We start from the raw sequence: 25,652 nt of genomic DNA, 5'->3' as shown, positions 1-25,652 counted from the left end.
CATCCTGGGACCAATGACTGTGTCGAAGGCGTGAAGAGGATTCTAACATGCTGGCCGTGTACCTATCTTGGGATCACAAGGACCGCGATGACGGGCTTCCCATTCGTCACCTATGCTCACAATACTGCAAACCATGAGACGACAGATTAGTGTTCTTGTTATCTCTTTTACCCTTATCGAGTGCTGAGCTGCACTGACACAATACTACCGCTTAACTTTCACAGCTGGGTTTCCAAGACGTGCCCTGTCGAAATATGCCGTCGTATTGCTCGCCTTTGTACAGTGGCACTGCAACGCCGATTGAAGGATTGCAATGTCAGCCGACCCCAGTTCGGTCCCGTACACTAAAGGAGACTTTGTATGGCTATGATCCCTTCAACGTAAATGTACGTGGCATTTGCCAAAATTTTCTGTCCACTATAATGGACCATTCGTCAGCGTGTATCGCTTGAGCGAAATTAACTGCGTGGTGGCACGCCTGACTTCAGCTGGTCGCTAGTCTAGCCTGACCGAGGTAGGAAATGTCGCTCGCCTTAAGCGGTTTCGCCCTAGCGTTCACCAGTAAACGGAATTGCCTAGAGGGCTTTATGGGCGAACCGGGGATTGCTACGGCATGGTCCGGAGTAGGAGAAGAAAATAAAGATGGAAGCTAGCTGCGACCTCTTGACGCTATCGTTACCTCGCTTGTAAATAGACACCATTCAAACGTAACAATAGATGCATGACTAAAATTTTGGTCATTTTGAAACCATGAAACGAGTTAAAATGTAAAAGTAAAGCTTTTATTTAAAGCTTTATAGCAACCTTCTTATTTTATTTAAAGCTTTATAACCATAAAGCTCTTATTCCCTTTATTGACGTGTGTTGCCTGCAGGCAACTTACCAGAAACATTTTCATTTGTTGCCGAGTTTCAGTATTGAGTACGAAGTTTGTGACTGAATGTCTTCAGCAAAAATTAATGACAAGCAGCAAGCGTCATTTGTTGGTTTTCAAGAAGAAACACGGGATAAAGTAGAAGTTTTGTCATGTCAGTGACTACCTTTTGAAAGCACTGTCAAAAGATGACAGACCAATGTGAGACCTCCGGCTGCAGTGGTGTCACACATTTGATGTGAAGCACATGAACCTGCTCCACATGAAATGTGCCGGACAGGTCGCCATTGGAATATGAACCTGGCAACGTTTAACGCTAGAAGGTTATCTAGTGAGGCGAGTCTAGCAGTGCTATTGGAGGAATTAGAGGGCAGTAAATGGGATATAATAGGGCTCAGTGAAGTTAGGAGGCCAAAAGAAGCATATACAGTGCAAAAAAGCGGGCACGTCCTGTGCTACCGGGGCTTAGCGGAGAGACGAGAACTAGGAGTCGGATTCCTGATTAATAAGGACATAGCTGGTAACATACAGGAATTCTATAGCATCAACGAGAGGGTGGCAGGTCTTGTTGTGAAACTTAATAAGAGGTACAAAATGAAGGTTGTACAGGTCTACGCCCCTCCATCCAGTCATGATGACGAGGAAGTCGAAAGCTTCTATGAAGACGTGGAATCGGCGATGGGTAAAGTCAAAACAAAATATAGTATACTGATGGGCGACTTCAATGCCAAGGTAGGCAAGAAGCAGGCTGGAGACAAGGCAATGGGGGAATATGGCATAGGCACTAGGAATAGCAGGGGAGAGTTATTAGTAGAGTTTGCGGAACAGAATAATATGCAGATAATGAATACCTTCTTCTGCAAGCGAGATAGCCGAAAGTGGACGTGGAGGAGCCCGAACGGCGAGACTAGAAATGAAATAGACTTCATACTCTGCGCTAACTCTGGCATCATACAAGATGTGGACGTGCTCAGCAAGGTGCGCTGCAGTGACCATAGGATGGTAAGAACTCGAATTAGCCTAGACCTGAGGAGGGAACGAAAGCAACTGGTACATAAGAAGTCGATGAATGAGTTAGCGGTAAGAGGGAAAATAGAGGAATTCCAGATCAAGCTACAGAACCGGTATTCGGCTTTGACTCAGGAAGATGACCTCAGTGTTGAAGCAATGAACGACAATCTTGTGGGCATCATTAAGGAGTGTGCAATAGAAGTTGGTGGTAACGCCGTTAGACAGGAAACCAGTAAGCTATCGCAGGAGACGAAAGATCTGATCAAGAAACGCCAATGTATGAAAGCCTCTAACCCTACAGCTAGAATAGAACTGGCAGAACTTACGAAGTTAATCAACAAGCGTAAGACAGCTGACATAAGGAAGTATAATATGGATAGAATTGAACATGCTCTCAGGAACGGAGGAAGCCTAAAAGCAGTGAAGAAGAAACTAGGAATTGGCAAGAATCAGATGTATGCGTTAAGAGACAAAGCCGGCAATATCATTACTAATATGGATGAGATAGTTCAAGTGGCTGAGGAGTTCTATAGAGATTTATGCAGTACCAGTGGCACCCACGAAGATAATGGAAGAGAGAATAGTCTAGAGGAATTCGAAATCCCACAGGTAACACCGGAAGAAGTAAAGAAAGCATTGGGAGCTATGCAAAGGAGGAAGGCAGCTGGGGAGGATCAGGTAACAGCAGATTTGTTGAAGGATGGTGGGCAGATTGTTCTAGAGAAACTGGCCACCCTGTATACGCACTGCCTCATGACTTCGAGCGTACCGGAATCTTGGAAAAACGCTAACATAATCCTAATCCATAAGAAAGGGGACGCCAATGACTTGAAAAATTATAGACCGATCAGTTTACTGTCCTTTGCCTACAAAGTATTTACTAAGGCAATTGCAAATAGAATCAGGAACACCTTAGACTTCCGTCAACCAAAGGACCAGGCAGGATTCCGTAAAGGTTACTCAACAATAGACCATATTCACACTATCAATCAGGTGATAGAAAAATGTGCGGACTATAACCAACCTTTATATATAGCTTTCATTGATTACGAGAAAGCGTTTGATTCAGTCGAAACCTCAGCAGTCATGGAGGCATTGCGGAATCAGGGTGTAGACGAGCCGTATGTAAAGATACTAAAAGATATCTATAGCGGCTCCACAGCCGCCGTAGTCCTCCATAAAGAAAGCAACAAAATCCCAATAAAGAAAGGCGTCAGGCAGGGAGATACGATCTCTCCGATCCTATTTACAGCGTGTTTACAGGAGGTATTCAGAGACCTGGATTGGGAAGAATTGGGCATGAGAGTTAATGGAGAATACCTTAGTAACTTGCGATTCGCTGATGATATTGCCTTGCTTAGTAACTCAGGGGACCAACTGCAATGCATGCTCACTGACCTGCAGAGGCAAAGCCGAAGGGTGGGTCTAAAAATTAATCTGCAGAAAACTAAAGTAATGTTTAACAGTCTCGGAAGGGAACAGCAGTTTACAATAGGTAGTGAGGCACTGGAAGAGGTAAGGGAATACATCTACTTAGGAAAGGTAGTGACTGCGGATCCGGATCATGAGACTGAAATAATCAGAAGAATAAGAATGGGCTGGGGTGCGTTTGGCAGGCATTATCAGATCATGAACAGCAGATTGCCATTATCCCTGAAGAGAAAAGTTTTATAACAGCTGTGTCTTACCAGTACTCACGTACGGGGCAGAAAGCTGGAGGCTTACGAAAAGGGTTCTACTTAAATTGAGGACGACGCAACGAGCTATGTAAAGAAGAATGATAGGTGTAACGTTAAGGGATAAGAAAAGAGCAGATTGGGTGAGGGAGCAAACGCGAGTTAATGATATCTTAGTTGAAATCAAGAAAAAGAAATGGGCAATGGCAGGACACGTAATGAGGAGGGAAGATAACCGATGGTCATTAAGAGTTACGGAATGGATTCCAAGGGAAGGAAAGCGCAGCAGAGGGCGGCAGAAACTTAGGTGGACGGATGAGATTAAGAAGTTTGCAGGGACAACATGGCCACAATTAGTACATGACCGGGGTAGTTGGGGAAGTGTGGGAGAGGCCTTTGCTTTGCAGTGGGCGTAACTAGGCTGATGATGATGATGACATGAAATGTACACTTATGGTTCACAAATGGTGAGAGCTGCCTGTATAAACTTCAAGTGAAGCCTAAGGCGGCTTCGGATAAAGCCCAGTACCAGTTTGCTCCCTCGGTTTTTCCCTCTATTGCTGCAAAACATTTCCGGAAACTATTTTTTTCTTCTTGTTGATTTTGCTTATTCTGGGTGGTTTTTGTGCACTTAGATAGATAACAAACATTTCTTTCTGAGTATCTATGTGTGCCTTTATCAAATCGTTGAATTAAAGAACTTACATTATAGGATTTTACGTGCCACAAACACGATCTGATTATGTGGCACGCTGCAGTGGAGGACTCCGGAAATTTGTTCCACCTGGGGTTCTTTAACGTGCACATAAATCTAAGCACACGGGTGTTTTCGCATTTCGCCCCCATCGATATGTGGTCGCCGTGGCCGGGATTCGATCCCGCGACCTCGTGCTTGGCAGCCCAACCCAATAGTTACTAAGCCACCACGGCGGGTAGGTTAAATTTTTAATGGTCACAGCAAACAGTGTGACGTCAACAAGTTCGTGCAGTTTCAGATATTGAATTACAGTAACTTCATAGCACTGCCGTAATCAACGTGCGGAAGAGGTAGGTGCCTGTGATGAAGATATTGCGGCATATAAAAAGAACGAAATGGCGCTATTTAGTTCCCTGACGTATATGGTCGCGCATATTGGCGGCTATGGAGCATGACGACGCTAGGCAGCGAGCAGAGTGTGGCCATGGTGTGCTGTGCGATGACGTTCGTTTCAAGCGAGGAGATGTTATTCACTAGTCGAGAAGAAAAAAGAAACACGAGTAGAGAACCCACTGAAATACACCTCAACTGAAGACGTGTACCCAGAGTACAAATACACCGCATAGTAGGTATTCGCATGCAAGATAATGGTCGCAGTAATCACGCTGTAAACGGGCTAAGACTAACTGGCTACAGCGTAGATCTCATGATTAAGGTAGTTGCAGACATGGCATGAAGGAAAGGACCTAACGCACTTGACTCAGGCTCTGCTCGTCGGTGAACTGGCTTGCGCTGTTCCTTACCGCAACCGAACATGAACCAAGAGCGCACAAATAAATTTATCACTGTGGAAAGCGTACAAACAGGCCCTCGTCCATGCCACAGGCACGAGAGCTGCTTAAGTCCTATTCATATGGGCATGCACAGCATCTTAGACTAACTAGTAGAAACACAACGACACGCACAAACACCACGCCTTATTCTCACTGTAAGACGGGCAGAGCAACTCTACTGAGACTTGAGTACCCATAGACTTCCACCAAGAGTCGAGTAGCACTCCGCAGGTCTCTAAATAAGCACATGCCCGAGTTCCGCGTAACCTACATCCCACATTATCACTTGGGCAGGATCAAAGCACGCGCCGAAGCAATAGGAAGAGGACACGGCATTCTCACACACTTGCGGCAAGGTCGGTGTCTCCTCCATGGTATTTGTGCCGTCCTGAAGTACACCTCAGAATTCCAGGACTTAAGAAAAAGTCAGATCTACCACCGCCTGCAGTAAAATAACTGAGCTTATTCCTGGTGTACGAGAGATACAGTAGCCACGTATACATCTATACTCACGGATCGACTACATCGACCAGTTCTGGGAGTGCTGTGTTTATACCGACAAGAAGAGTAACATTGCGATTCTAGATGTCACATGCCACGACGTTCACAGCTACCGAACTCAAGGCTCTGTGCAGTGCCCTTCAATTTAGTGACACAGAGAGTCCTGGTACATGGGCTGGGCTTTCCGACTCGAGACCGGCTTTACACAGCATGCAATCAGTTCTTAGACTTGGAGCTCACGAACAGCTAACGTACGAAATCGTCCAACTTCCCCACGACGTCAAACAGGAAGGCCACAAAATTATTTTCCAGTGGCTACCTAGCCATTGTGGGATCAGTGGAAAGGATCAAGCAGACGAAACTGCCCGAGAGTCACATCAACAACAAAACAGCGTTTCCATTCCTCTTTCCAGGACAGACGCTGCAAGGCAGCTTCATCGCATGGCACGTAAGTTCTCTTTAACAGAGTGGAATTCCCGAAATATGAGGCACACCAGGCTGTACGAAGTGAACCCTTCGCTCCAACTCCGACCTCAACCCGTACTTCACCGACGGGAGGTACCGCTTCTATACCGGCTGTGGTTGGGAGTGACTTTCACGAAGACGAACACTACTTTGATTGGAATTACCGACAGTGCTGCATGCGACGACTGCGGCGTCAAAGAGAACATCGAACATTTATTGTACCATTGTCATCGATGTCAGTCGGAAAGACAACAATTATCTATCGCATTGCGGCAACTGGACGGTCGGCCGTTGTCTGCAGCTGCTACTTGAAGACCGCCTCCATCGCTTGTCGACCCACAAAGCTCCGAAGGCACTTTTGCGTTTCCTGAGAGCGACTGGCTTATGTGACCACCTTTGACTTGCTCAGGCCCTCCGCGTGCGTGGGTGAGCTAACCGCGGCTTTCCTCTCCCTCCCTCCCTCCCTCCCTCTCCCTATCTTATCTTTCTATTCCCTCTTTCCCGTTCCCCAGAGTAGGGTAGCCAACCAGACGCATTTCTTTATTTCCCCTTTCTGCTCCTTGCATAATTCATCTTAGTTAATTAACTAACTAAGCGGAATATAAAAAATAGCTCTAAGGAGCGCCACATGACGGCAAACCATATGCCGTTGGCTTCATTCAGATGCGGCTAACCACTTGTTTTAAATCATTGGCACAAATTAAGTGAAACACCCTGTATATTGACCTCTCGTGGTGTCGCCTCTCATGGTGTCGCCACGTAAACTACGTCAAAAAGCGCTTGACTCGAATTAGTCGTCGTCCGAATTTTCTTGTTGGAAAGGCGTGGTGGGCTCTTTATCGGCAGTTTTATCGGGTACTAATCTTATGGGCATTCGGCTGTAGAGCCAAACGGTGATTCGAACGCGTGTTGAAGTGAGTACCGCGTAACCGTTAGGCACTAACTTTGGGGCAGTCAGGATTTGTCGTGGTTTGCCGCGGAGGAAAAAGCTAAATTTTGCGAGGACCCATACGCGTGGGTTGACCTCATTTGTCCGTAAAGCAAAAAGTGCACAAAAAATTGCCACCGATGATTATGTACGATATTCTGTAATGTGCATCTTGAGCGCAGCTGTTTAGGTGTTGTGAATTCGCCATACATTGTGGCACATAATTTGATTCTGAACGACAGGGAGCATCTGCTCGTGCAGCTCGTTTAGCAGCAGTGGCAGACAAAACATTTCTGCCGTATGCGTCGCTCATTGTTCAGAAAGAAAGCATAGAATAAAGCGTGAACGCGTGACTCCCGCGGAGCGCATTCTCTAGCGGTGGCGGCGCCGCAGGCGAAGTGGAGCGTCCGCTGTGAGTCTCACACCTGCGCCAGTGCTCTGTTTCCGCGCTTGCCGCATGCCGTGGTCGCCGCCGGCACTCCGCTTTCATCGTCACCCCTTTTGTCATACTCTCCTCCTCCGCTTTTAGTCTCCTGCTTACGCTGCACCCTCGTCTCCGTTTTTCTCCTTGTGCCTTTTCGCTCTCGCTCCTTTTTTCATCCACCGCTACGCACCGCGTTCGCTCTCAGTTTTCTTTGTGCTCCTTTGCTGGGTTACAAGTGACGCCGACGCTTTCCGCCTAAAAGTTGCGCTGTAAATACAGAAATCAAGTAGACGGAGACACACACGAACGCTGCACTTACAACTAAACATTTATTATGAAATTGTTTCTTTATGCACAATTCAACAGCGTACGTGCGAGCGCCGTATACAACATGAAAAGCATCATTTTCACATGTACCAGAATGTCAACAATAGTGTGAACAATGTCATGTGGTGTCCATATACGATATCTCAACCGGGCTGAGGCTGATTTAGGACTGCTGGAGCAGCAGAAACTATAGGATCGCTTAGTCTCAACGCATCATCTTTAAAAAATACGAGTGCAAGTAAAGCATGCAGCGTGCATTCCTTGTTATTCGCTCACCGGCGTAATATCAAGACGGAGCTGAACGTTCCCTGCGACTGTTTCAAAACGTCGCCAGTGCTTTACTTCAGATTTCGCGTCAGTGAGAAGATCGTCTCTTCACTTCCTTTGCGCGTTAAACAACCTAACGCCTCCCTACAGATTCTAAGGATCCCGAAGTTTCTTTTTATGAACACCCACAGTGCAATAACATTGTTTCTTCTATTTCTATCGACGGCAAAGCAATCACAGCAACACTTCTTGGGTGGGTTCGTTAATTCTACCAGCTCAGCTGGCTGTGGTTGTTTTACCGTCAAAATCACCTGCAGTCCGGGCGAAACTACGGAAGTTACGACGTCGATGACTATGGATCTCGAAGACCAATGCGGAGCTCTTCCATTGTTAGAGCGAGCACCTTCGAAGTAATGATTGATAGTGCATTGCAGTACCTCAGTCAGTCCACCGACGCGGCTTTCAAAACGAGTATGCACGATGAAACTATAGAAATGTTTCATGCTGTCGACCAGTAAAGTCATGACATTATCTTTCAGCGATGGCTTGCCCACTGCGACATAATTGGCAATCATCGCGCAGCTGGAACTGCTAGAAAAATCGCACGAAGATATATATATATATATATATATATATATATATATATATATATATAGTCCCTGTATTTCAATCCTTACTTCAAGGACAGACGGCAACGTTGTCTGCTTGCTCAGTCATTATCATTAGAACAGTGGAGTCGCCCGTTTCACACGACACGCAATGCGCACTTTGAATCTGTCATTACTGTTACGACTTCTAGCCCTTGGAGTGAGGCAACTTTTCTACTTGGGCTGTGGTTTGGAGTCACCGTATAGGACAGCCGATGCCCGCGCTCATCGGAATGACTCACAGCGCTGCGTGAACTCTCGGCCGATGTCAACGGGGCTATCAAGCACCCGTTGTGTGACTGACTTCAGTTTGATGCTCAGAGGCTTTTCCACGCGTTCGAACAATTCGATAATCGGCCTTGGTCAGCGGACAAGATTCTATAAAACAAAGACCTCGCTGTTCGTCGGCGCACAAGGTTCTGAAGGTGCTATTGCGTTTTCAAAGATAAGTGAGGCCTGCGCGGTGGCCTTTCAGCATACCAACACTTTAGTTGTGCGCGCATGTGTTTAGACAGCCTTCAGTCTCCCTCACCATACTATATTTGTCTCACCACTTACCGCTACTGCACGCATTGGGTGGACACTTTACTGGTTAACTTCTATGACTCCCTCTACGTACAGTCCGACTCTATCTCTGAGTATCAACTTGGATTATTCTCCTGGTTACACCGCATTCGTAATTAAGCATTCGCTTGCAAAAAATGTTGGAACAGGTGGAATAATAGCAGAATCCAGTTGCTTTGACGCCATCGAAATGAGCGCCCCATTAATCTTTGCATGCTTCCTGGAATTGGTATCATAATGTATCATATCTCTGCGTTGCCAAATACGCCTGCCAATGCTGCGTCAGAAGACACTTCAGCCTGAGTGAACACAGCGGCGGAATGTGGCGAATTTTCATGTAATCGTTGATTTCTCTTGCGTTTTGAACCAGAATGTGTTATCTAAACCATGCTCTTCATGCTTAGTGTCTACGAGGTTCCGTGATTGACGTCGTCGGTTTCGGCTTCTATGGCACTTTCTACTACTGATTTGCATTCAACTACCGATGCTAGCATTTCAGCCTAGAAAGCATAAAAAAAAAAAGAAAGCGGCGCTCCAAAGTTACAAAAGGAAATATCGCAAGAACAAAAATTGCTAATGAATTCACGTGCTCGAGATTTCTACCACCGCTAAGCTGGGACGATTAGCTAAACAGCAAGTTGAGTGCTTCGAACGTCGAAGACAAGTTCATTATGACGTGCACGCCGGAGGCGCAAACTTTTTTTTTCTTTTTATGTTAGTCTCCGTGCAGCGCTTGCATAGGGATTCTCTGTGCATATCTTAGCGAGACTGCATGCTCTATGCGTCGTGCGCTTGTTCGTTAAGAATTATAAAAACTGGTTATGGATGTAAATGCGTTTTAAAGATGGCGTATTCAGAGCTTGCCAGAGCGCTTTCATGGGGTGGGTTGGAGGTACGGGGCTAGGCAAAAAACATAAAGAAAACCCTTCGTGCAAAAATCTATGCATTCGTTGGCCACTTGACCTTGGACATAGGAAAGTGGCATTAACAAAGCAAGGCTTTGTGCCTCTCGTAATTAAAAATAGTGTCCTAGTTGTAAAATGCTGCGATACTGTTTTGCCGTTCCATAAAGGAATAGCCTGAAGGACACTGGTGGGCATAAATTAAGCAAGGTTGTAATGAAGAGTTTTTCAGTGCACAAGAAAATGTTACCATATTCTCGTAAAAGACACTCCCGCCTGTTAACACTCGTGGAGGAACTTGTGATTTAAACGCCATTTTGCGTTCCGTCGTCTCGTGCTACTTTTTTATCGAGTTGGGCAAAGGAATTACTTTTAAACGAGTCCTTATATAGAGGTAATATACATTGTATGCTTCTTCTTTGGTTCAAACATTTCATCTCCTTCAGCTTTTCTTTCGCTTGTCACAATTATTCACCTTGTGGCCAAGCGGCCTGAAGGACTCGATGTGCGTCACTAAAGGGCGTTCACTGGAATACCACAACGTCATTGACTATGGAAGGAATACCGCAACGTCACTGACGTCATCGCTAAGCTGCTTCACCAGATCAAGCATTAAAAGGGCATGCAGATCTAGCGCACGTCTTGGAACCTATGCAAAGCGAAGCCTTCGTAAAGCACTTAATCAAGTGCTATACATTCGTCCATTTCTTTCCTGCATCTTTCGCCTAAAGGAAGATGGCGCCAAAGAAAATCTGCTCTCGCGCACCCCTGGCGTAGGAAATGCCGTGTACGTGGCGATCACCTCAGAGAGCTGGTCGGAGTTGGTACAACAGAGGTATACGTCCGATTGGCGGGATACCGCAAAACCAGCTCTTGGAGGCTGGTATACTGAATGTACAATCTTTATGTCATTGTTTTGTTCATTGGGGCAATAGGAAAAAAAGAGCGATGGTGGCCTCATGATTAGAGCATGACGCTGCCGTATTAGAGGACAGACGTTCGATCCCACCATCGGGCTCGAAGTTTTTTTTTTTTTTTGGTTATAAGCTTTAGGACAGCACCAACATCCAGCCGCCGCGGTCGGGAAAGTCCTGGAGGCTTCGCTTCAATAGAAACACATTTGCGTACGTCGTACGAAGCTACCGAAGGACGGAACATCTACGAGAGCGCACCAAGGGGGCGATGAAAAGGCAACAAGTGAAGCCGCGCCTTTGTTGCGGGGAGTCCCCGCTCGACTGTGCGCAAACGTAATAAGGAAACCCGCTGTTGGCGCCAACTTTCCTCGTGAGCCCCGCCTTCATCGTAGCAGCGTTGTTTCGTAGCGACAGCTTTACACTCCGGCCGCGACGCTGATGTGTAAACAGCGTCGGCATTCAACTGAAGATGTGTCATGCGCAGCGTTGATCTCGAAGCTTGGGCGGCCTGTAAACGTCGTGCACGTGATGCAGATACAGTTACAAGGTATTGTTTCTCTTTCAGCCTCGGCATTTCAAATGATGCACCTGCCCCCCCCCCCCCCCCATCCCCCACCTGGATGACGCGAAAATGATTCGCAAGTGTAGTCAGTAATGCGGAAGCCCACAAAGAGGAGGAAGATTCATGAAAGGGAAGATATTCCATCAACTTGGAGGAGCCGCGAAGCTACACCGAAAACCCCTACGTGGTTGTCAGAAAAAAAAAATCTTAGCAAACTCATAAACAAAAGAAACATATTTCAAAGATGAATCCCCATCTGACAACTGATACATCAAAGGCAGCAACGTTGAACAAGCAAGCTCTCGCGATCTTCGGAAGTCCTTCGGGACAAGTTGCTGCCTTCCGGCCTCTCTCGAACGCGTTATACAGCACCATGGCGTCAGCTTTCATCTGTAGCAGCCGCACAGAGACTCCTAGCTGGCCTCTAACGTGAAGGCGGTGTGACGGGAGGTGAGAGACGAAAATTACGGACTAGTGGTTCAAAGAAAAACCACATGTAAATTGTTGTTGCTGTTTTTGTTGCCTATTCGAAAAAGATATGCGCATAGTAAATTTCAGCTTATAACCACTAATGATTAGTTTTCAATGCAAATTTGGGGCTTCGGCATACGTTCCGTTGCATTTACAATTGATATCGAACACGCCGTCACACATTTTCCTTGACCGCCACACGAAACCCATTGCGGAGCTCCGTTTAGCTGCTTCGATGTTCGCTGTAAAATAATTTCTAACCTTAAAAGTAAACAACAGTGTAAACTCTTACATTAAATAAATATGAATAGAAATGTGCACCGGCAGGATTCAATCACGGCACCGCCAGCCCAAAGTCCCGGTACTCTAAGGAAGACAGAGAGAAAAAACATTTATTCGAACCATCGAGGTGGTTGAGCTTGAGGTCGAGTGGGTGGTGTCCTCATTCCAGGACTCCACTGGCCATGGCTGCTCGACGTACTTGCTTGACGAGAGCTTCTTGTCCCGCCAGGGTATCGCCGGTCAGCTGTACCTCCCACCGCTCAAATGATGTCCTAGGCGTCTTTAAGTGTTGAAGTTTGCCCCCGCACCCCCACGATATGTGAAAAAGTGTAGGGCGTGTGTCGCCGCACCAGGGGCAGATGCCGCGATATGTATGTGGGAACATTTTACTGTATCTGTGTAGGTTTGGAAATGTGTTTGTCTGAATAAGTCGGAGAGCTACGGCATGTTCAGTGCTGAGCTTTCTGTGAGGCGGAGGATAAATCCTGCGGTTGAGTCGCTGGATCTCGAGTCGGTCGCAGTAATTGGACGGCAGGGGCATGAAGGTAAAGGGTGGGGATTGATGAGACGATTCGTCTTGCCCCGCTCGGTTGATTAGCGCTCGAGCTAGGGCGTTCGCCCTTTCGTTCCCCTCCAGACCCGCGTGGCCCGGCGTCCGCGTGATTTGATGGTATTCTTGCAGCCTCGGGCCTAGAATCTGAGCTGCCAGCAGTGGTGTTCGTCCGTTGGTAAAGTTACGGCAGGCTTGTTGCGAGTCGGTAACGACATGGACTTCCCTGCCTACCCTGTCTTCTTGCTTTATTACCAGCGCCGCGGCTATGGTGTCAGTCGCAGCTGGGGTCTCTGCCCTTACGGAGGCCGCGAGGGTCAAGGAGTTGTCTCTCCCGTTCACGGCGGCTACCGCGAAGAGGCCCCCTACAGGGTACGCCGCCACGTCCACGTACGTTACGTACGGGTCACCCTTGAATTGTCGACACTGTCTGTCGACGCGAGCCTTGCGTCGTCCTTCATGGAGTTCGTGACTCATGTGCTTCGGTATCGGGTTCGCCTTGATCTTGCCTCTGACCTCAGGCGGGAGTGATCGTTGCCCATCGAGGGCACGGAGCTCCGTTGTCGTTCCGGTCCGGTGGTGGATGGCTCTGCCCGCCGCCGTCTTCTGTAGTCTGGTCTTTTGCGAAGCCATAACCGCGTCCGACAGCTCAGCGAAGGTGTTGTGGATCCCAAGGGCCGCTAACTTCTCATTTGAGGTGGTGACAGGGAAACCCAGGGCCGTTTTGTACGCGCCTCTGATGATGGCATCGACTTGTTCTTGGCTGTGTTTGTTTAGCGAGTGATAGTGATACGGCATGCTATACGTTATTCTGCTGATCACCAGAGCCTGGACGAGGCGAAGCGTGTCCTCTTCTCTAACCAAATAAGATTAGAGAGTGCTTGAGCTTCGCGTTTAAGAGTGGAACGCGACAGCATTCAAAGATCACTGACTGCTTCGCACGCTTCCCGGAAACTGCAGCTTGTGTAACCGTAATGCTTTCCGGGAAACGCCGGCGGCGAACGCTATGCACGAAGGCGAGCTTTCTGGTAGAAACAGGGCTTGCGTGGACTGATCCCGGAGCTAGTTCACAGCCGCGCCAAAGAAATCGCATCATTTTCAGGTTTATTTCGTTGTTTCGCACTATTAATATTTCTCTCTGAGAAGATTTAACATAAAAGGCATGTGCTGTCGGTGTCTTGTTTCATGACCGTCTTTCTTTTTTTTTTTGTGTGGGCTGTCATTTCCGAAATTCCAATGAATAAATTTGTAAAGAATAGGACTAGGTATCAGCGACTTTAGTGATAAAATGGTGTGGCAATATTAGCCGCATATACCGCATGTCGTTGCATATACCTATGCCTAAATATATGCGGGAATTCTCGCTCACGGAACACCGGACGCCAACGTCGACACCAGATTTTCTGCGACACGGACCCTTGAACACTGTCGCCTTAAAAGGGTGCAAGGGCGTGAGTTACAGACTTATTTACACCCTTATCCGCAATTAATGGCGTAAATTATTTATTACGTGTTGCGGTCCAGTGACTGAAGCCCAGACACCAGCACCTTTCCGACGCAGCAGCTCTACTAACTACACCCGCGGTGGTTGCTCAGTGGCTATGGTGTTGGGCAGCTGAGCCTGAGGTCGCGGGATCGAATCCCGGCCACGGCGGCCGCATTTCGATGAGGGCGCAATGCGGGAACACCCGTGTACTCAGATTTAGGTGCACATTAAAGGACCCCAGGTGGTCGAAATTTCCGGAATCCTCCACTGCGGCGTGCCTCATGATCAGAAAGTGGCTTTGGCGCGTTAAACCCCAAGATTTAATTTATTTGGCCCTATACTAACTGCCTTGCGGGTAATAGGGAATAGCGTAATTAGTCCACTGTCACGCTGGACACATCATCATGGATTACCAACTAACCCGGCCCCACACCTAGCGGAATATAGATAATCGTATTTTTTCTTCTTTTTGTTGAAACCACAGTGTTCGTCCTGCCATTAGTCACGTTTTCAATTAGTTATTGAAGAGGCCCGAAACGGATGCGAGATAAGAACTTACGTATTCACTGCTAAGTGGCTGTTTGAGGCTAAGAGTGCCTGGGCATTAAAAAGTTAGCGCACTCCTGATGTACGGCAATTCTTTCTATACAGAAATATGATTGTATGGGCTTGATTACGGTCATAAATTGCCACATTCATTGGAGAAAATTTTTTTTCCATTATGAGGACTACATAAATAGATCATTGGAATACTCGGTGATATTTCGGCGTGTTTTCACAGACTGCTCTCACCGCAGTGATTCTGGGGCACTCAATAACAACTATGAAAGACTCCCCTTTTATTATTATTATTATTATTATTATTATTAGTAGTAGTAGTAGTAGTAGTAGTAGTAGTAGTAGTAGTAGTAGTAGTAGTAGTAGTAGTAGTAGTGGTGGTGGTAGTAGTAGTAGTAGTAGAAATAGTAATATTAATATTGACGCCAAAGTGTGAATTGACCCATTGAGCGAAATAGCCGTCGGCTTCTGTAGCAGCGAGAGCTAACCTCCCATTGGTTGCGACGCCACGTCGCGCTCGTGACGCTGGCTCGCGCTTGCTGGCTCGAACCTCGACGTAGCAGATCGGGCGAAAGGGAACACCTGCTGCCGCCATAGTACGCCAAGCGTGGCGCGAGGGGAGAGGGCATCGCCACGACGCCACGTCATCCACGTTCTCGGAAGCCTGTGTTACTCGCGCGTTCCTTGTCAGCGCAAGCTCTCGCCCGCGTTCTAACTGCGCCAAATAAAACCAATGAGGTCAAATAAAAACGCGCCAAGCGTCTCCACGTGCTCGCTTGTCCGCGAAGAGTTCATAACTCGAAGGACTGCTCAGCGACGTTCCAGTGGGCAATAATGCTTCCGCATTCACAACCCACAAGAGGTGCTTAAGTGTCCTCGAATTATTATTATTATTGTCACTATTATTATTTAGGGCAACGTTCGGAGCTGTTGGTAACGAGCAAATTCGACATAAGTGAACGAACGGCCAATGATATCGTAGCGCATTAAGCTGTCACTGGATGCACTACTTCCGACTCGCATTACGTAACTTTTTTTTGACAAGTTCACAAAACCAAGACAGTAGTTAGGGCCCAGCGCAGTAAGACTAGCGAAGAACGCACGTTGCTCTGCATCCTCAGCTTTTCACCCCACTGCGAAACTGTGGTCGAGGTTCTTTATCCGCACACGCGCGCTCCTGTATTCGCTGTGGAAAGCCCTGTAGTAAAAAATGAGCCTAGAAATCACATTGAAAAAAAAAAAGAGCTGCCATTACCTGTTAGCTTCTGTACAAGTGAAAAAAGGTTACGAAGGTTACTCGCTCACATTTCCATGCGGCGCTGAACACCTTCCGATTTTTAGGATTGGAATGGCCTAAACGAAGTCGCCTTGACCCGCCATGGTCTTTTCCGGACGTTACCTGCAGCCTCAATGTACCCCACCTACCGACGAAACGCACCATTTCAACTGCCGAAGCCAAGTTTATTGTGCTGGACCACTTGAGCCCTGTGTTTCAAAGCCATCTACAAGTGTACACAGACGGTTCGGTGTGCGCACAAACAGATAGCTGTGCAGCGGCATTCTGCATACCATCCCTTGATATGTCATGGTCTGGCCGACTGGATCGCGTAGTTTCCTCTGCAACAGTAGAAAGCGCCGCAATCACCGCGGCTTTGCGGAAACTACGTGCCTTTTCTGCACGAGATGTCGTGGTGCTGACGGATTCCAAGTCAGCATTACAAAGATTACATCGGGGCCTACATCTAGAGAAATTTACAAGGCAGTCTCTGGCACTGATTGACGATCTAACGAGCAAAGGATTTAATATAAGGTTTCAGTGGATTCCATCACACGTAAGAATTGATGGAAACGAGGAAGCTGACGCCCTTGCACGCCTAGCGCTGACATGTGTCCCAAAAGTAAAAGCTCCAAAAGCTTTTCAAAACCCTAAGGATGCAATCCGCCTTCACTTTAGACAGATGCACAAGAATCCACACGAATCCTGTGTGACTCATGGATTTACACGCGAACAAGCGACGCTTTTATACCGCATCAGGACCGACTCCGCATACACCCCAGCTTGGTTATTCAAGACTGGGCTTCGCGCTTCCCCACTGTGTGTTTTCTGTGGTGACATTGGTGACATCGAACGTTTCATTTGGCTATGCCCACAGTTTGACACAGAAAGAAAAGCGTTGGTCGACAACCTGCAAAAAAGCGGTCTCACGCACAGGACCTTTGAAGACGTTGTTTTCCCCGGAGGGCCCGCAGCATTCAGGAAGAGAGCGCAACGACTGCTGATAGCCTTCCTGCGAGACACGGGGCTCATCGACACCTGGTGACCCACCCCTGATCTCAACTGGAAGGAGGATCAGGCGGAACAATTGCCGGCTATGTATGCCAGGCTAACCCCGCCTGCTTCAACATCACCACCACCACCACCACCACCACCACCACCACCACCACCCCCTCGGTTTCATCGTTTAACATTCCATCAGCCCGCTTTTTTTTTTATGTGGCACGCGCCCCGCACGTTTTATTGCATTTGTGCGGCAAACACAGTAACACCATTAGGCTGCCAGTACTCGCGCACAGTGCCCCTTCGTATATGGCATCATCCTTATTGCTTTGCTTGAAATGTACAAGAACAATCGCGGATTCAAGGCGCGCTACCCAGATCTTTAATTTGCGTCGCGTATGAACCACATGTTGAAACTGTGCGTTAAACTTCAAAACGCTGCCTCGCGTTTCCGGTATTACGTTCCGAAATCAAACCATGGCTGGAATAGCCTTCGTGCTTCATTAGTCAGCCCAACAGACAAACCGAGACGAGAAAACGGAGGCTGTCTAGGCAAATCACCCGCCTACGTCATCTGAGTCAAAGTACCGTTTTTTTTTTTTTTTTTTTAAGTACGCATCTGTTCGTTCACCGGCAGTTCTCTTTTTTTATAACTGATATGTCTAATTCAACAGCTGCGCTTTAACAGCTGGACGGCGTTGTTGTTTATTGGTTTGTTCTGTTATCATGAGGCATTTTGTTTTCCTTTCTTCTGTATTTGAGCATCCTCCATCTCTTTGCTAATGTAATTTACGCACTCAAGGTACAGTAAATCAATAAATACGGCATCGTACATGTGAAAGCTCGCTTTTCTCGAGATCAAATCAAAGAAATTTATAGAACACGCAGGAATGTCGAGGGGCGCATACAAAAAGCCTATGCAAAGGTTTGACTAAAGCTCTACGCCTCCTACAGATACTTGGGCTTTACAGACAGTGAAGCAAAAGCCCAAATTCCCGTAATAATACAAATACAACCGCTTCCACACTATTTACACACTCTATATCCCAACAAGCAGAGTTTATATATCCAGGGTGTCCCACGCAACTTGAGCCAAGATTTTAGGAATGAAACGCGCATCGGAAGCGACTTAAACAGAACGCATACTATTCACAATAGCCTATAGTAACTCAGGTAAGCTTTCTTTTTCTCCTTAACTGATTCATTCATTAGGCTTAATCAGCCGAATTTTAATTTATTCGCTGAGCACCCTAAGTATGACACGCACGTTTGTAGAGCGCCTTCAGAAACCACCGATCGACTTGTTTCCTGTGCGATACGTCTCACGTAGTTCTTTTTTCCGGCTTGCAAGGATAGCCCGCGAAATATATATATAAAAAAAAGCCACGTCACGGAGCGCTTGCCCAGTTGTATCGTGCTGCTCTCAAGCGTGAATTGGGTGAACAACATCGCCTGCCTCGTGACGGGCGACGTGGATGCGGCAGGGCGCATCTCCTCGGCAGTGCTCGGCCAACAGCATGCATTTTCGCCGTCATCCGATGGGAGCCGACCTGGTTCACCGAACGCACGCTTGAGAGCAGCACGATACCAGAGAGGAAGCGCTCTGTCACGTGGCTTTTTTTTTTCCTTATTTCACGAGCTTTCTTTGTAACCTCGAAAAAAGGGCTACATGAGACGTATCGTGTGGGAAACTAGTCGATCGGTGGTTTCTGAAGATTCTCTACGGAAGGAAGGAAGGAAAAAGTGGAGAAGGAAAGGGAGGGAGGTTAAACAGTTTAGCTCAACCGGTTTGCTGCCCTAAACATGGGAGCGGGATGAGGGGGATGAAAGACGGGAAGGAGGGAGAGAGAGAGCACACACAGCACACACATCGTCAGTTACAGACCGCCTATCAAATCTGCCTTACAAATATGCCTATCATACTTGGGGTGCTCAGCCAATAGATGAAATGTTGGGTAATTAAACCTAATTAATTAGTGAGTTATGCAGGAGACAAAAACTTGCCTGTGTTACTATAGGCTACTGCGAATAGTATGCGTTCGGTTCAGTTCGCTTCCGACGCGCCTTTCATGTTTAAATTTTTGGCTCAAGTTACGTGGGACACCCTGTATACACACTTATTGTGCACACGGAAAACTATTACACTCCAAAACGACATAAATGAACACACTCATCGTCGTCTTTTTTCTAAAGAACAATCACCTTGTTGACCACGCGAGGAAAATTATATGACGAGCTTTGCCGATCATAGTTTAGTAAGGTGGTTTGATGTGAACCATTAGCTGCCAGGGCGAGCGTTGTGGTTATGGTGATTGTGCGTCCAATTCTACAACGTGGGAATAAATAAGTTGCCTTCCGAGACCAATGATTCGTACGTATTTCCTAATAGTATGTTGTTATACTGCTCTGGGATTGGAATTATGCAAAGGGTTAGAAAGCCTTCGCGGTATGACGTTGCAGGGATACAGAACATATGCGGAATAAAAAAGCACGCTTCTAAATATTGTGCAGTCGTTTCGTGTTGGTAAATGTGTTACCGCCCCAATTTAAGTAGCAGCAACTAATAATCGAACAAACTAGAGCGTTACGTAACATTTTTTAGTGCTGTTTAGTCAGGACCTATTGCGACCCTGATAATATACCCGATACTCTTGACACCTTGTCGGCAGCCGTTGATACATGGCTGTTTCAAGACGTTAGCTCCTTACGCGGTCTATAGAGGACGGCTGTGGTTCTACAAAATTTATTTAACCATGAATTCGTTAAGGATCAATTGCACAGTAACCTTTAAGTATTGATAGCATCTTTTTAAGTTGAATCATATTAGGTGCGCCAAATAACAAACTATTGCCGTCTGTATAAATTACAAAAGTTCGAGAGCAGCCAATACAGACAATGTCATTAATCCATAGAAGAAATATTAATGGCCCCAAAATACTTTCTTGGGGGACACCAGCAGCAATGCGTTTCAGCTCAGATAAATGATTATTTATTACCACTTGTAGACAGCGAGAGAGAGGATTTGACGCAATTATTAAGAGAAATAAATGCCACGTAATCACTAAAAGTCAAGTTTAGAAAGTAATGTCTCATGGTTTAGGCGCGCAAGCGCCTTAGAAAATCTACGAAAATTCTGAGTGTAAGTTCTTTACATTTAAAGGCATTGAGTATTAGTCCCTTTTTATAAAGGATAGCAGTATAGGTTGAAAAGTGCTTCCTAAAACCTTGCTGACCGGGTGCGAGTAATCTATGCTTGTCACAAGCGGTTATTATTATTTTGTGAAGAAGTTTTTCGAAGCACTTAGAAAAGACCGGTAAAATTGAAATGGGTCGATAGTTGCACAAGTTGATTCCGTCGCCACCCTCGTTTCAGCCACCTTTGCAATTTGCATGTTCTTGTGGAGTACGCCTTTCGCCTTACATAAGTTACAAATGTGCTCCACTATTGAGCTAATTTCATTATTGACGTACTTAATCGGCAGAATTTTTAAGGTATTTATGTCCTTAGATTTGCTATTTCCAAGAACCAAAAAGTAACTGTGAATTTCCAAAGCACCCGAGGGTAGAGGAACTCTCGTTCAGGAATACGCGATGCAAGATACTTAGACTTGGGATTATAAACCCTGTTAACTAACCAAGCAACGTATTCATTAAAACAACTATGGAATATATTTCCTTAAATTTTCTTGTCTGTGATTACAATATCAAGTGCATCACATACATTTGGCCTCCGATTTAAAATATGATTAATTTTTTTTCGAACGGGATCGCTTCGCTTCATTGTATTGCAATAAAACAGTCTACCTATATATATTTTTTTTCTGATGCAAGAGTGACGGTATTTTATTTCGATAGCACCTAAATTCTAAAGGGTCACTGACGCACTTGTAACGTGTAAAATCGTGATAACGATCATTCTTTTTGTCTGTCATCCTTCGGCATTCTGCGTCTATCCATGGAATACGTCCTCTACGAGGCATCTTTTGAAGATGTATGGAACACAAGCTTCATACACTAATTTGAATGCATCGTTAAAGGTGTCGTAAGCTTCCTGAAGGTTTGTGATATCGAGAACATGGTTCCAATCCATGCTGCGCAGCCAACTTCGAAAATGCCCAAGCGCATCAGAGTTTATGCACACTGAGATATGTTTCAAGCGAGGCTTCATGACGACTAAGAGATTCAGGCAATAAAATCAAGTGACTCTAGATAACTCATCATTTTGCTGGATAGCAAGTTATACCGGACTATAAGGATTCTGACATAATTGGTAATGAACGGATCAATTGACGTTGATTTTTGTAATCGCATTTGTCCCGCGATAACGTTTCTTAAACCGTAGGGGTTAAAGATATATGAAAATTTATTTAACTGAGAAGAAGATTGAAGGTCAATTTTCACGTCGTCATCAAGGACTAAGCCAAGCTTATATTTATTTATTTATTTATTTATTTATTTATTTATTTATTTATTTATTTATTTATCATACGCTCAGGGACATTACGGCATTATAGAGGGGAGTGGTTATAAGGGAGTGGTTATAGAGGGGAACTACTCAAAACAGAAAAGCGGACATTAAATTCAGCTATCCTGATATGCTTCCGTTTGGAGGCTGACAATCAACACAGAAAACATTCCGACCAGACTACAAAGAAAAGTATGTCAAACTCGCAGTTTGTTTCATTGAAAAGTGGAATCAGCACACCGCGGCTCGATTTCTTAACGGCCATTAATACATCGCGCCCTCTTTTATCAACGCTAGTTTGTGCGTACACATTATGGCGTGGCAGTTCTTGGATTTGTGAGTGGTATTGAAACCAAGTCTCCGTTATCATGACTATGTCAAAGATGAAGGTAAAGCTAGCAAGGAACAATTCTGAGTGGTTTCGATAGCAAGCCTCCGTCATCATGACTATGTAAAAAGGTAAGTTAAAGCTAGCAACGAACAAGGATGATTATGCAAACCAAGATTGCGGCCTCATGTTGAACTTGACTCGGAGCGAGCTACCACTCGTCAAAGACGATTCCATATTCGCAGTCAACACTCACCCTTCCGCGACTGTCGTTATCGGTGCAGCCATGGTAGTCCGATATATTTTTGTGCTGTTCACGGTCCACGCAATTTCCACCAAGGTACTCAATTCCACTGCGGTGACAGATTTACCATTAGCACTGCGGCGTAGGGCTCTATATTGACGCGTTCATCACGTCGTCACGCGCTGATCTGGCGGTGCTAGGTGTGCGGTAGGTGTTCTTGCGCGCGCACGTGTCCTTGTTTTGTTGTGAAAGGCGAATCGCTTCTCTAGCAGATGTCTGTTTTCTTTTTCTGGGCAAGTTTACTTTTCTTCTTTTTTTCACGTCGCTACGCGCTGCGACACGTACCACCATTTGGCTTACTCTCTCTCTCTCTCTTTCGCGTAATGCTAACTTCTTGGTGGCTTCCCCGCCTTTTCCTCTTCCCCGAAGAGATACAGCGTCAGTACTTCCTTTCCTTCTCCTCTGCTCGGGCAGCGTCTTCACTCACGTCGATCGTTTTTTAAGCTGGAGACCCAGAGGCAGTGGGCAGTCCCCGTTGCATGTAAGGATGACTTGCTTTGTTTCTGTTTTTTTTTTCTTTTATCCAACGCACCGAAATGAACGCCGCAGCGGACTCGTGCCTCGCGGGCAAGGAGAACAGGGCCCACTACAGCGACGGCGACGTAATTTGCAATCACTCGTCACGCGGGCGAGAACGAATACTCTGCCACGCTTAGAACCATGCAGTATGAGCGAAATTGAGGTAGCTGGCAGGATGGACTTGTCGGTAGTTCGTGAGGGTCTATACGAACAGCGCACGCAAGAACAGCGCTTGTGCGTGCCAGTATTTTTGTGTGTTCCCCCCGTACTCTCTAGCGATCTACGACTCGAATCTCTTTCCGCACTTCGTCGATCAGAGCACAGCGTTGCTCGTCGAATGAAGACGAAGCTACACTTCTCGAGAATTGTAGTGGTGTGCCGCTGAAGAGCACTAACACTTCTGCCGAGGAGCGGCGCTGTAATCCACTTCCTTGAGTCCAAATGGAATGTTAAGTGTAGGAACATTGACTGGAAGAAACTTCGGTTACATTTAAAACGCCGAAGAAGTCCAGCGTTTTGTTGGTTGTTTGAACGTTACGCAGAAAGTTTTGCCGGGCTGGAACTTGGGGAATGTTCGCGATTTTTACCTCGATATCAGGCATGCCAAGATGCCAAGTCATGCGGAGCTTGCGCGCTTGGACATTTCCACATGTCGGACACTCTGGCCTCGTGCGATCTGAGATGTTAGGGTGAATGTTTATCGCGTCCCCCCCCCCCCCCCCCCCCTTTTCGAATGCTCTTGAATAACCTGCACACTCTGTCAGTGCGAACTGCAATGCAAGTGCTGGATGCTCTCAATTCAGTACTTGCAAGTCTCGAGTAAGCATCATGACTCAACCGCAGCATTCTATTCGCGGGAAGTCAGAGAGGTTAGGTTTTGCTTTAACGATATACTGCCACGTACTGCAACGTAATGCTGACGACCAGTGGCTCGTTGGTCTTCACAGGTGACTTGAACGTGCATCACCAGCTATGGGGAAGAACCAATTGAAATTATCTTCAGACAGCAGAATGACGGCGGCCTAATGCATCGGCGGGGCCCTTGCTTGGACTTGACCGATTTCAAGGCGCTTGGCTGAGTGCACACGCTGTGTTCCCTCTATCCCGCTTTCCTCTTTCTGTTCCTCCTTTCCCTTCCCCCAGTGTAGAGTAGCCAACCGGACGCTCGTCTGGTTGACCGCCCTGCCTTCCCTCTCTTTGCTATCTCTCTCTCTCTCCCCCCCCCCCCCCCCTATTTTGCTCCCACGGCTCACTCTGGCGCTGCTGTCAACTGCGGAAACCTTCAGTTCAAGACCCCTGTTGGTAACTGGCGGCGTCATCTTACTGACGAATCAAGAAACTCCGTAACGGGCCGGTCTGTTGCGAATTCGGCGCCTGACTGAGACGATGCGACGCTGCCGCCGCAAGATTGCACGCTTTTTTTGTGACGTAGGTTGTAGGCCGCGGTTACGTCGCGGCGTATTTCTGGGCACTCATGCTCGGGAACGGGCGCGAAGACTATCAAGCGCGCTCGTGATCGGGCCATCGGGTTTTCCTGACGAGGAAATCGGGCGGCGATCTCGCTCTAGCAGCGCGACGCGGTGAACTTGACGCCACTCGCTTTTCTCGGTAATACGCCGGCGTCGTTTCACCGTAACAGGCTCTCTCCGAGCTTGCGCTTCCTGCTCGTGCCATTTGCGCGTAACCTTGGATCGACTTGGTTTCGTCCAGACCGCATCGCGAAGCCTTTCCCGGTCGCAGCTTCTGTCGTCGCGTGAAGCCCCACGCTATCTATTCGTTTCTTGTGCTTTCGCATGTCCTTTCTTTCTTAATTTTTGCGTCTCCAACGAACCCTACTAATTCCTTCTTTTTTTTTATTCCCGACTGTGGCTTCGAGACGACAATTAATGAGTGCGCTCACGCTTTCGCAACGAAGAGCAGGATATGGAAGAAAGCCGTCTTGTGCACCGTTCGCGTAAGAGTTTTTATTGTTTCTTTGCATATATGCGGACACGCGGTGGCGCGTATGTCTCGAGGCGGACGAGCGGAATCTGTTATTACGCAGTACTCAACGTTGAGTGTATAGCAGCGCCCATAGTGTATTCAGCATGCGTAATAGGAGGCGAGCTGTACAAAGGCGTGCGCTAATTCGTATTCCACCCTTCAAGCGGCTGCGCGTCTTCTGGCATCGGCGTCTGGCTTACTCTCTCCTCCACAAGATCACACGGGATAGTTATTCGTTGCCTCCCATAATGACGTTCTCGCTACAAGTTTACAAAAAAAAAAAGAGTGATAAAGAAATTGGGCGTTACTGCAGGGCGCCTAAAGACCGAGTAATGTTAACTTACGATTAGCTTCCACAGGTGTTTAAGTTCAAGCTACGTAATTAAAATGGCAGATCAAATGTATTATATAGCGCTTCTATTTTCTAGAAAAGCGGCTTTGGACGGCACTTTTACGAGTAGCACTAATTGCCTAGCTAAAGTTACTTACCAGTTCAAAATACAGGTGTTATGTAATGTGTTGCATGATTGCAAGGTGTCTAGGCACGCAGCAGGAATATAGTACATCATTAGAATTTACATGTTTACAGTACATAAAAAAACTAAGCCAACGTGGTTACCATCAATTATACTGTTACAGCGGCCTTGGGCGACCCGTTCAAGCAGACGCAATTATTCCCTCACGTTTTCTGACGCGACAGAGCTGTGGCCCGCAGGCATGGTAGAATCCAACTCATACCTTGTTAAGCAACCTCAATAAGCACCTCTACAACTTCAATAATTATCTCCGGTTTATTTTTTCTTGGTGGACTTAGATGAACGTGATGACGAAAGGCA

At 46.7% G+C, this 25,652-nt stretch overlaps 1 protein-coding gene across 1 annotated transcript in view; it reads right to left on the bottom strand.

Annotated features, from left to right (window-relative positions):
- Positions 1-23,127, bottom strand: part of LOC126537928 (solute carrier family 45 member 3-like) — a 159,846-nt gene extending 136,719 nt beyond the window's left edge. Inside the window, exon 1 of the mRNA XM_050185049.3 lies at positions 22,267-23,127. Within this exon, the coding sequence (XP_050041006.2) occupies positions 22,267-22,298 (32 nt within the window). The 5' untranslated portion in view covers positions 22,299-23,127. The remainder of the gene's footprint in view (positions 1-22,266) is intronic.
- Between the last annotated feature and the right edge of the window lie 2,525 nt (positions 23,128-25,652).

This window comes from Dermacentor andersoni, chromosome 4 (assembly GCF_023375885.2).
Source record: "Dermacentor andersoni chromosome 4, qqDerAnde1_hic_scaffold, whole genome shotgun sequence".
Taxonomy (NCBI): domain Eukaryota; kingdom Metazoa; phylum Arthropoda; class Arachnida; order Ixodida; family Ixodidae; genus Dermacentor; species Dermacentor andersoni.
This window is presented reverse-complemented; position numbering and strand designations above follow the sequence as displayed.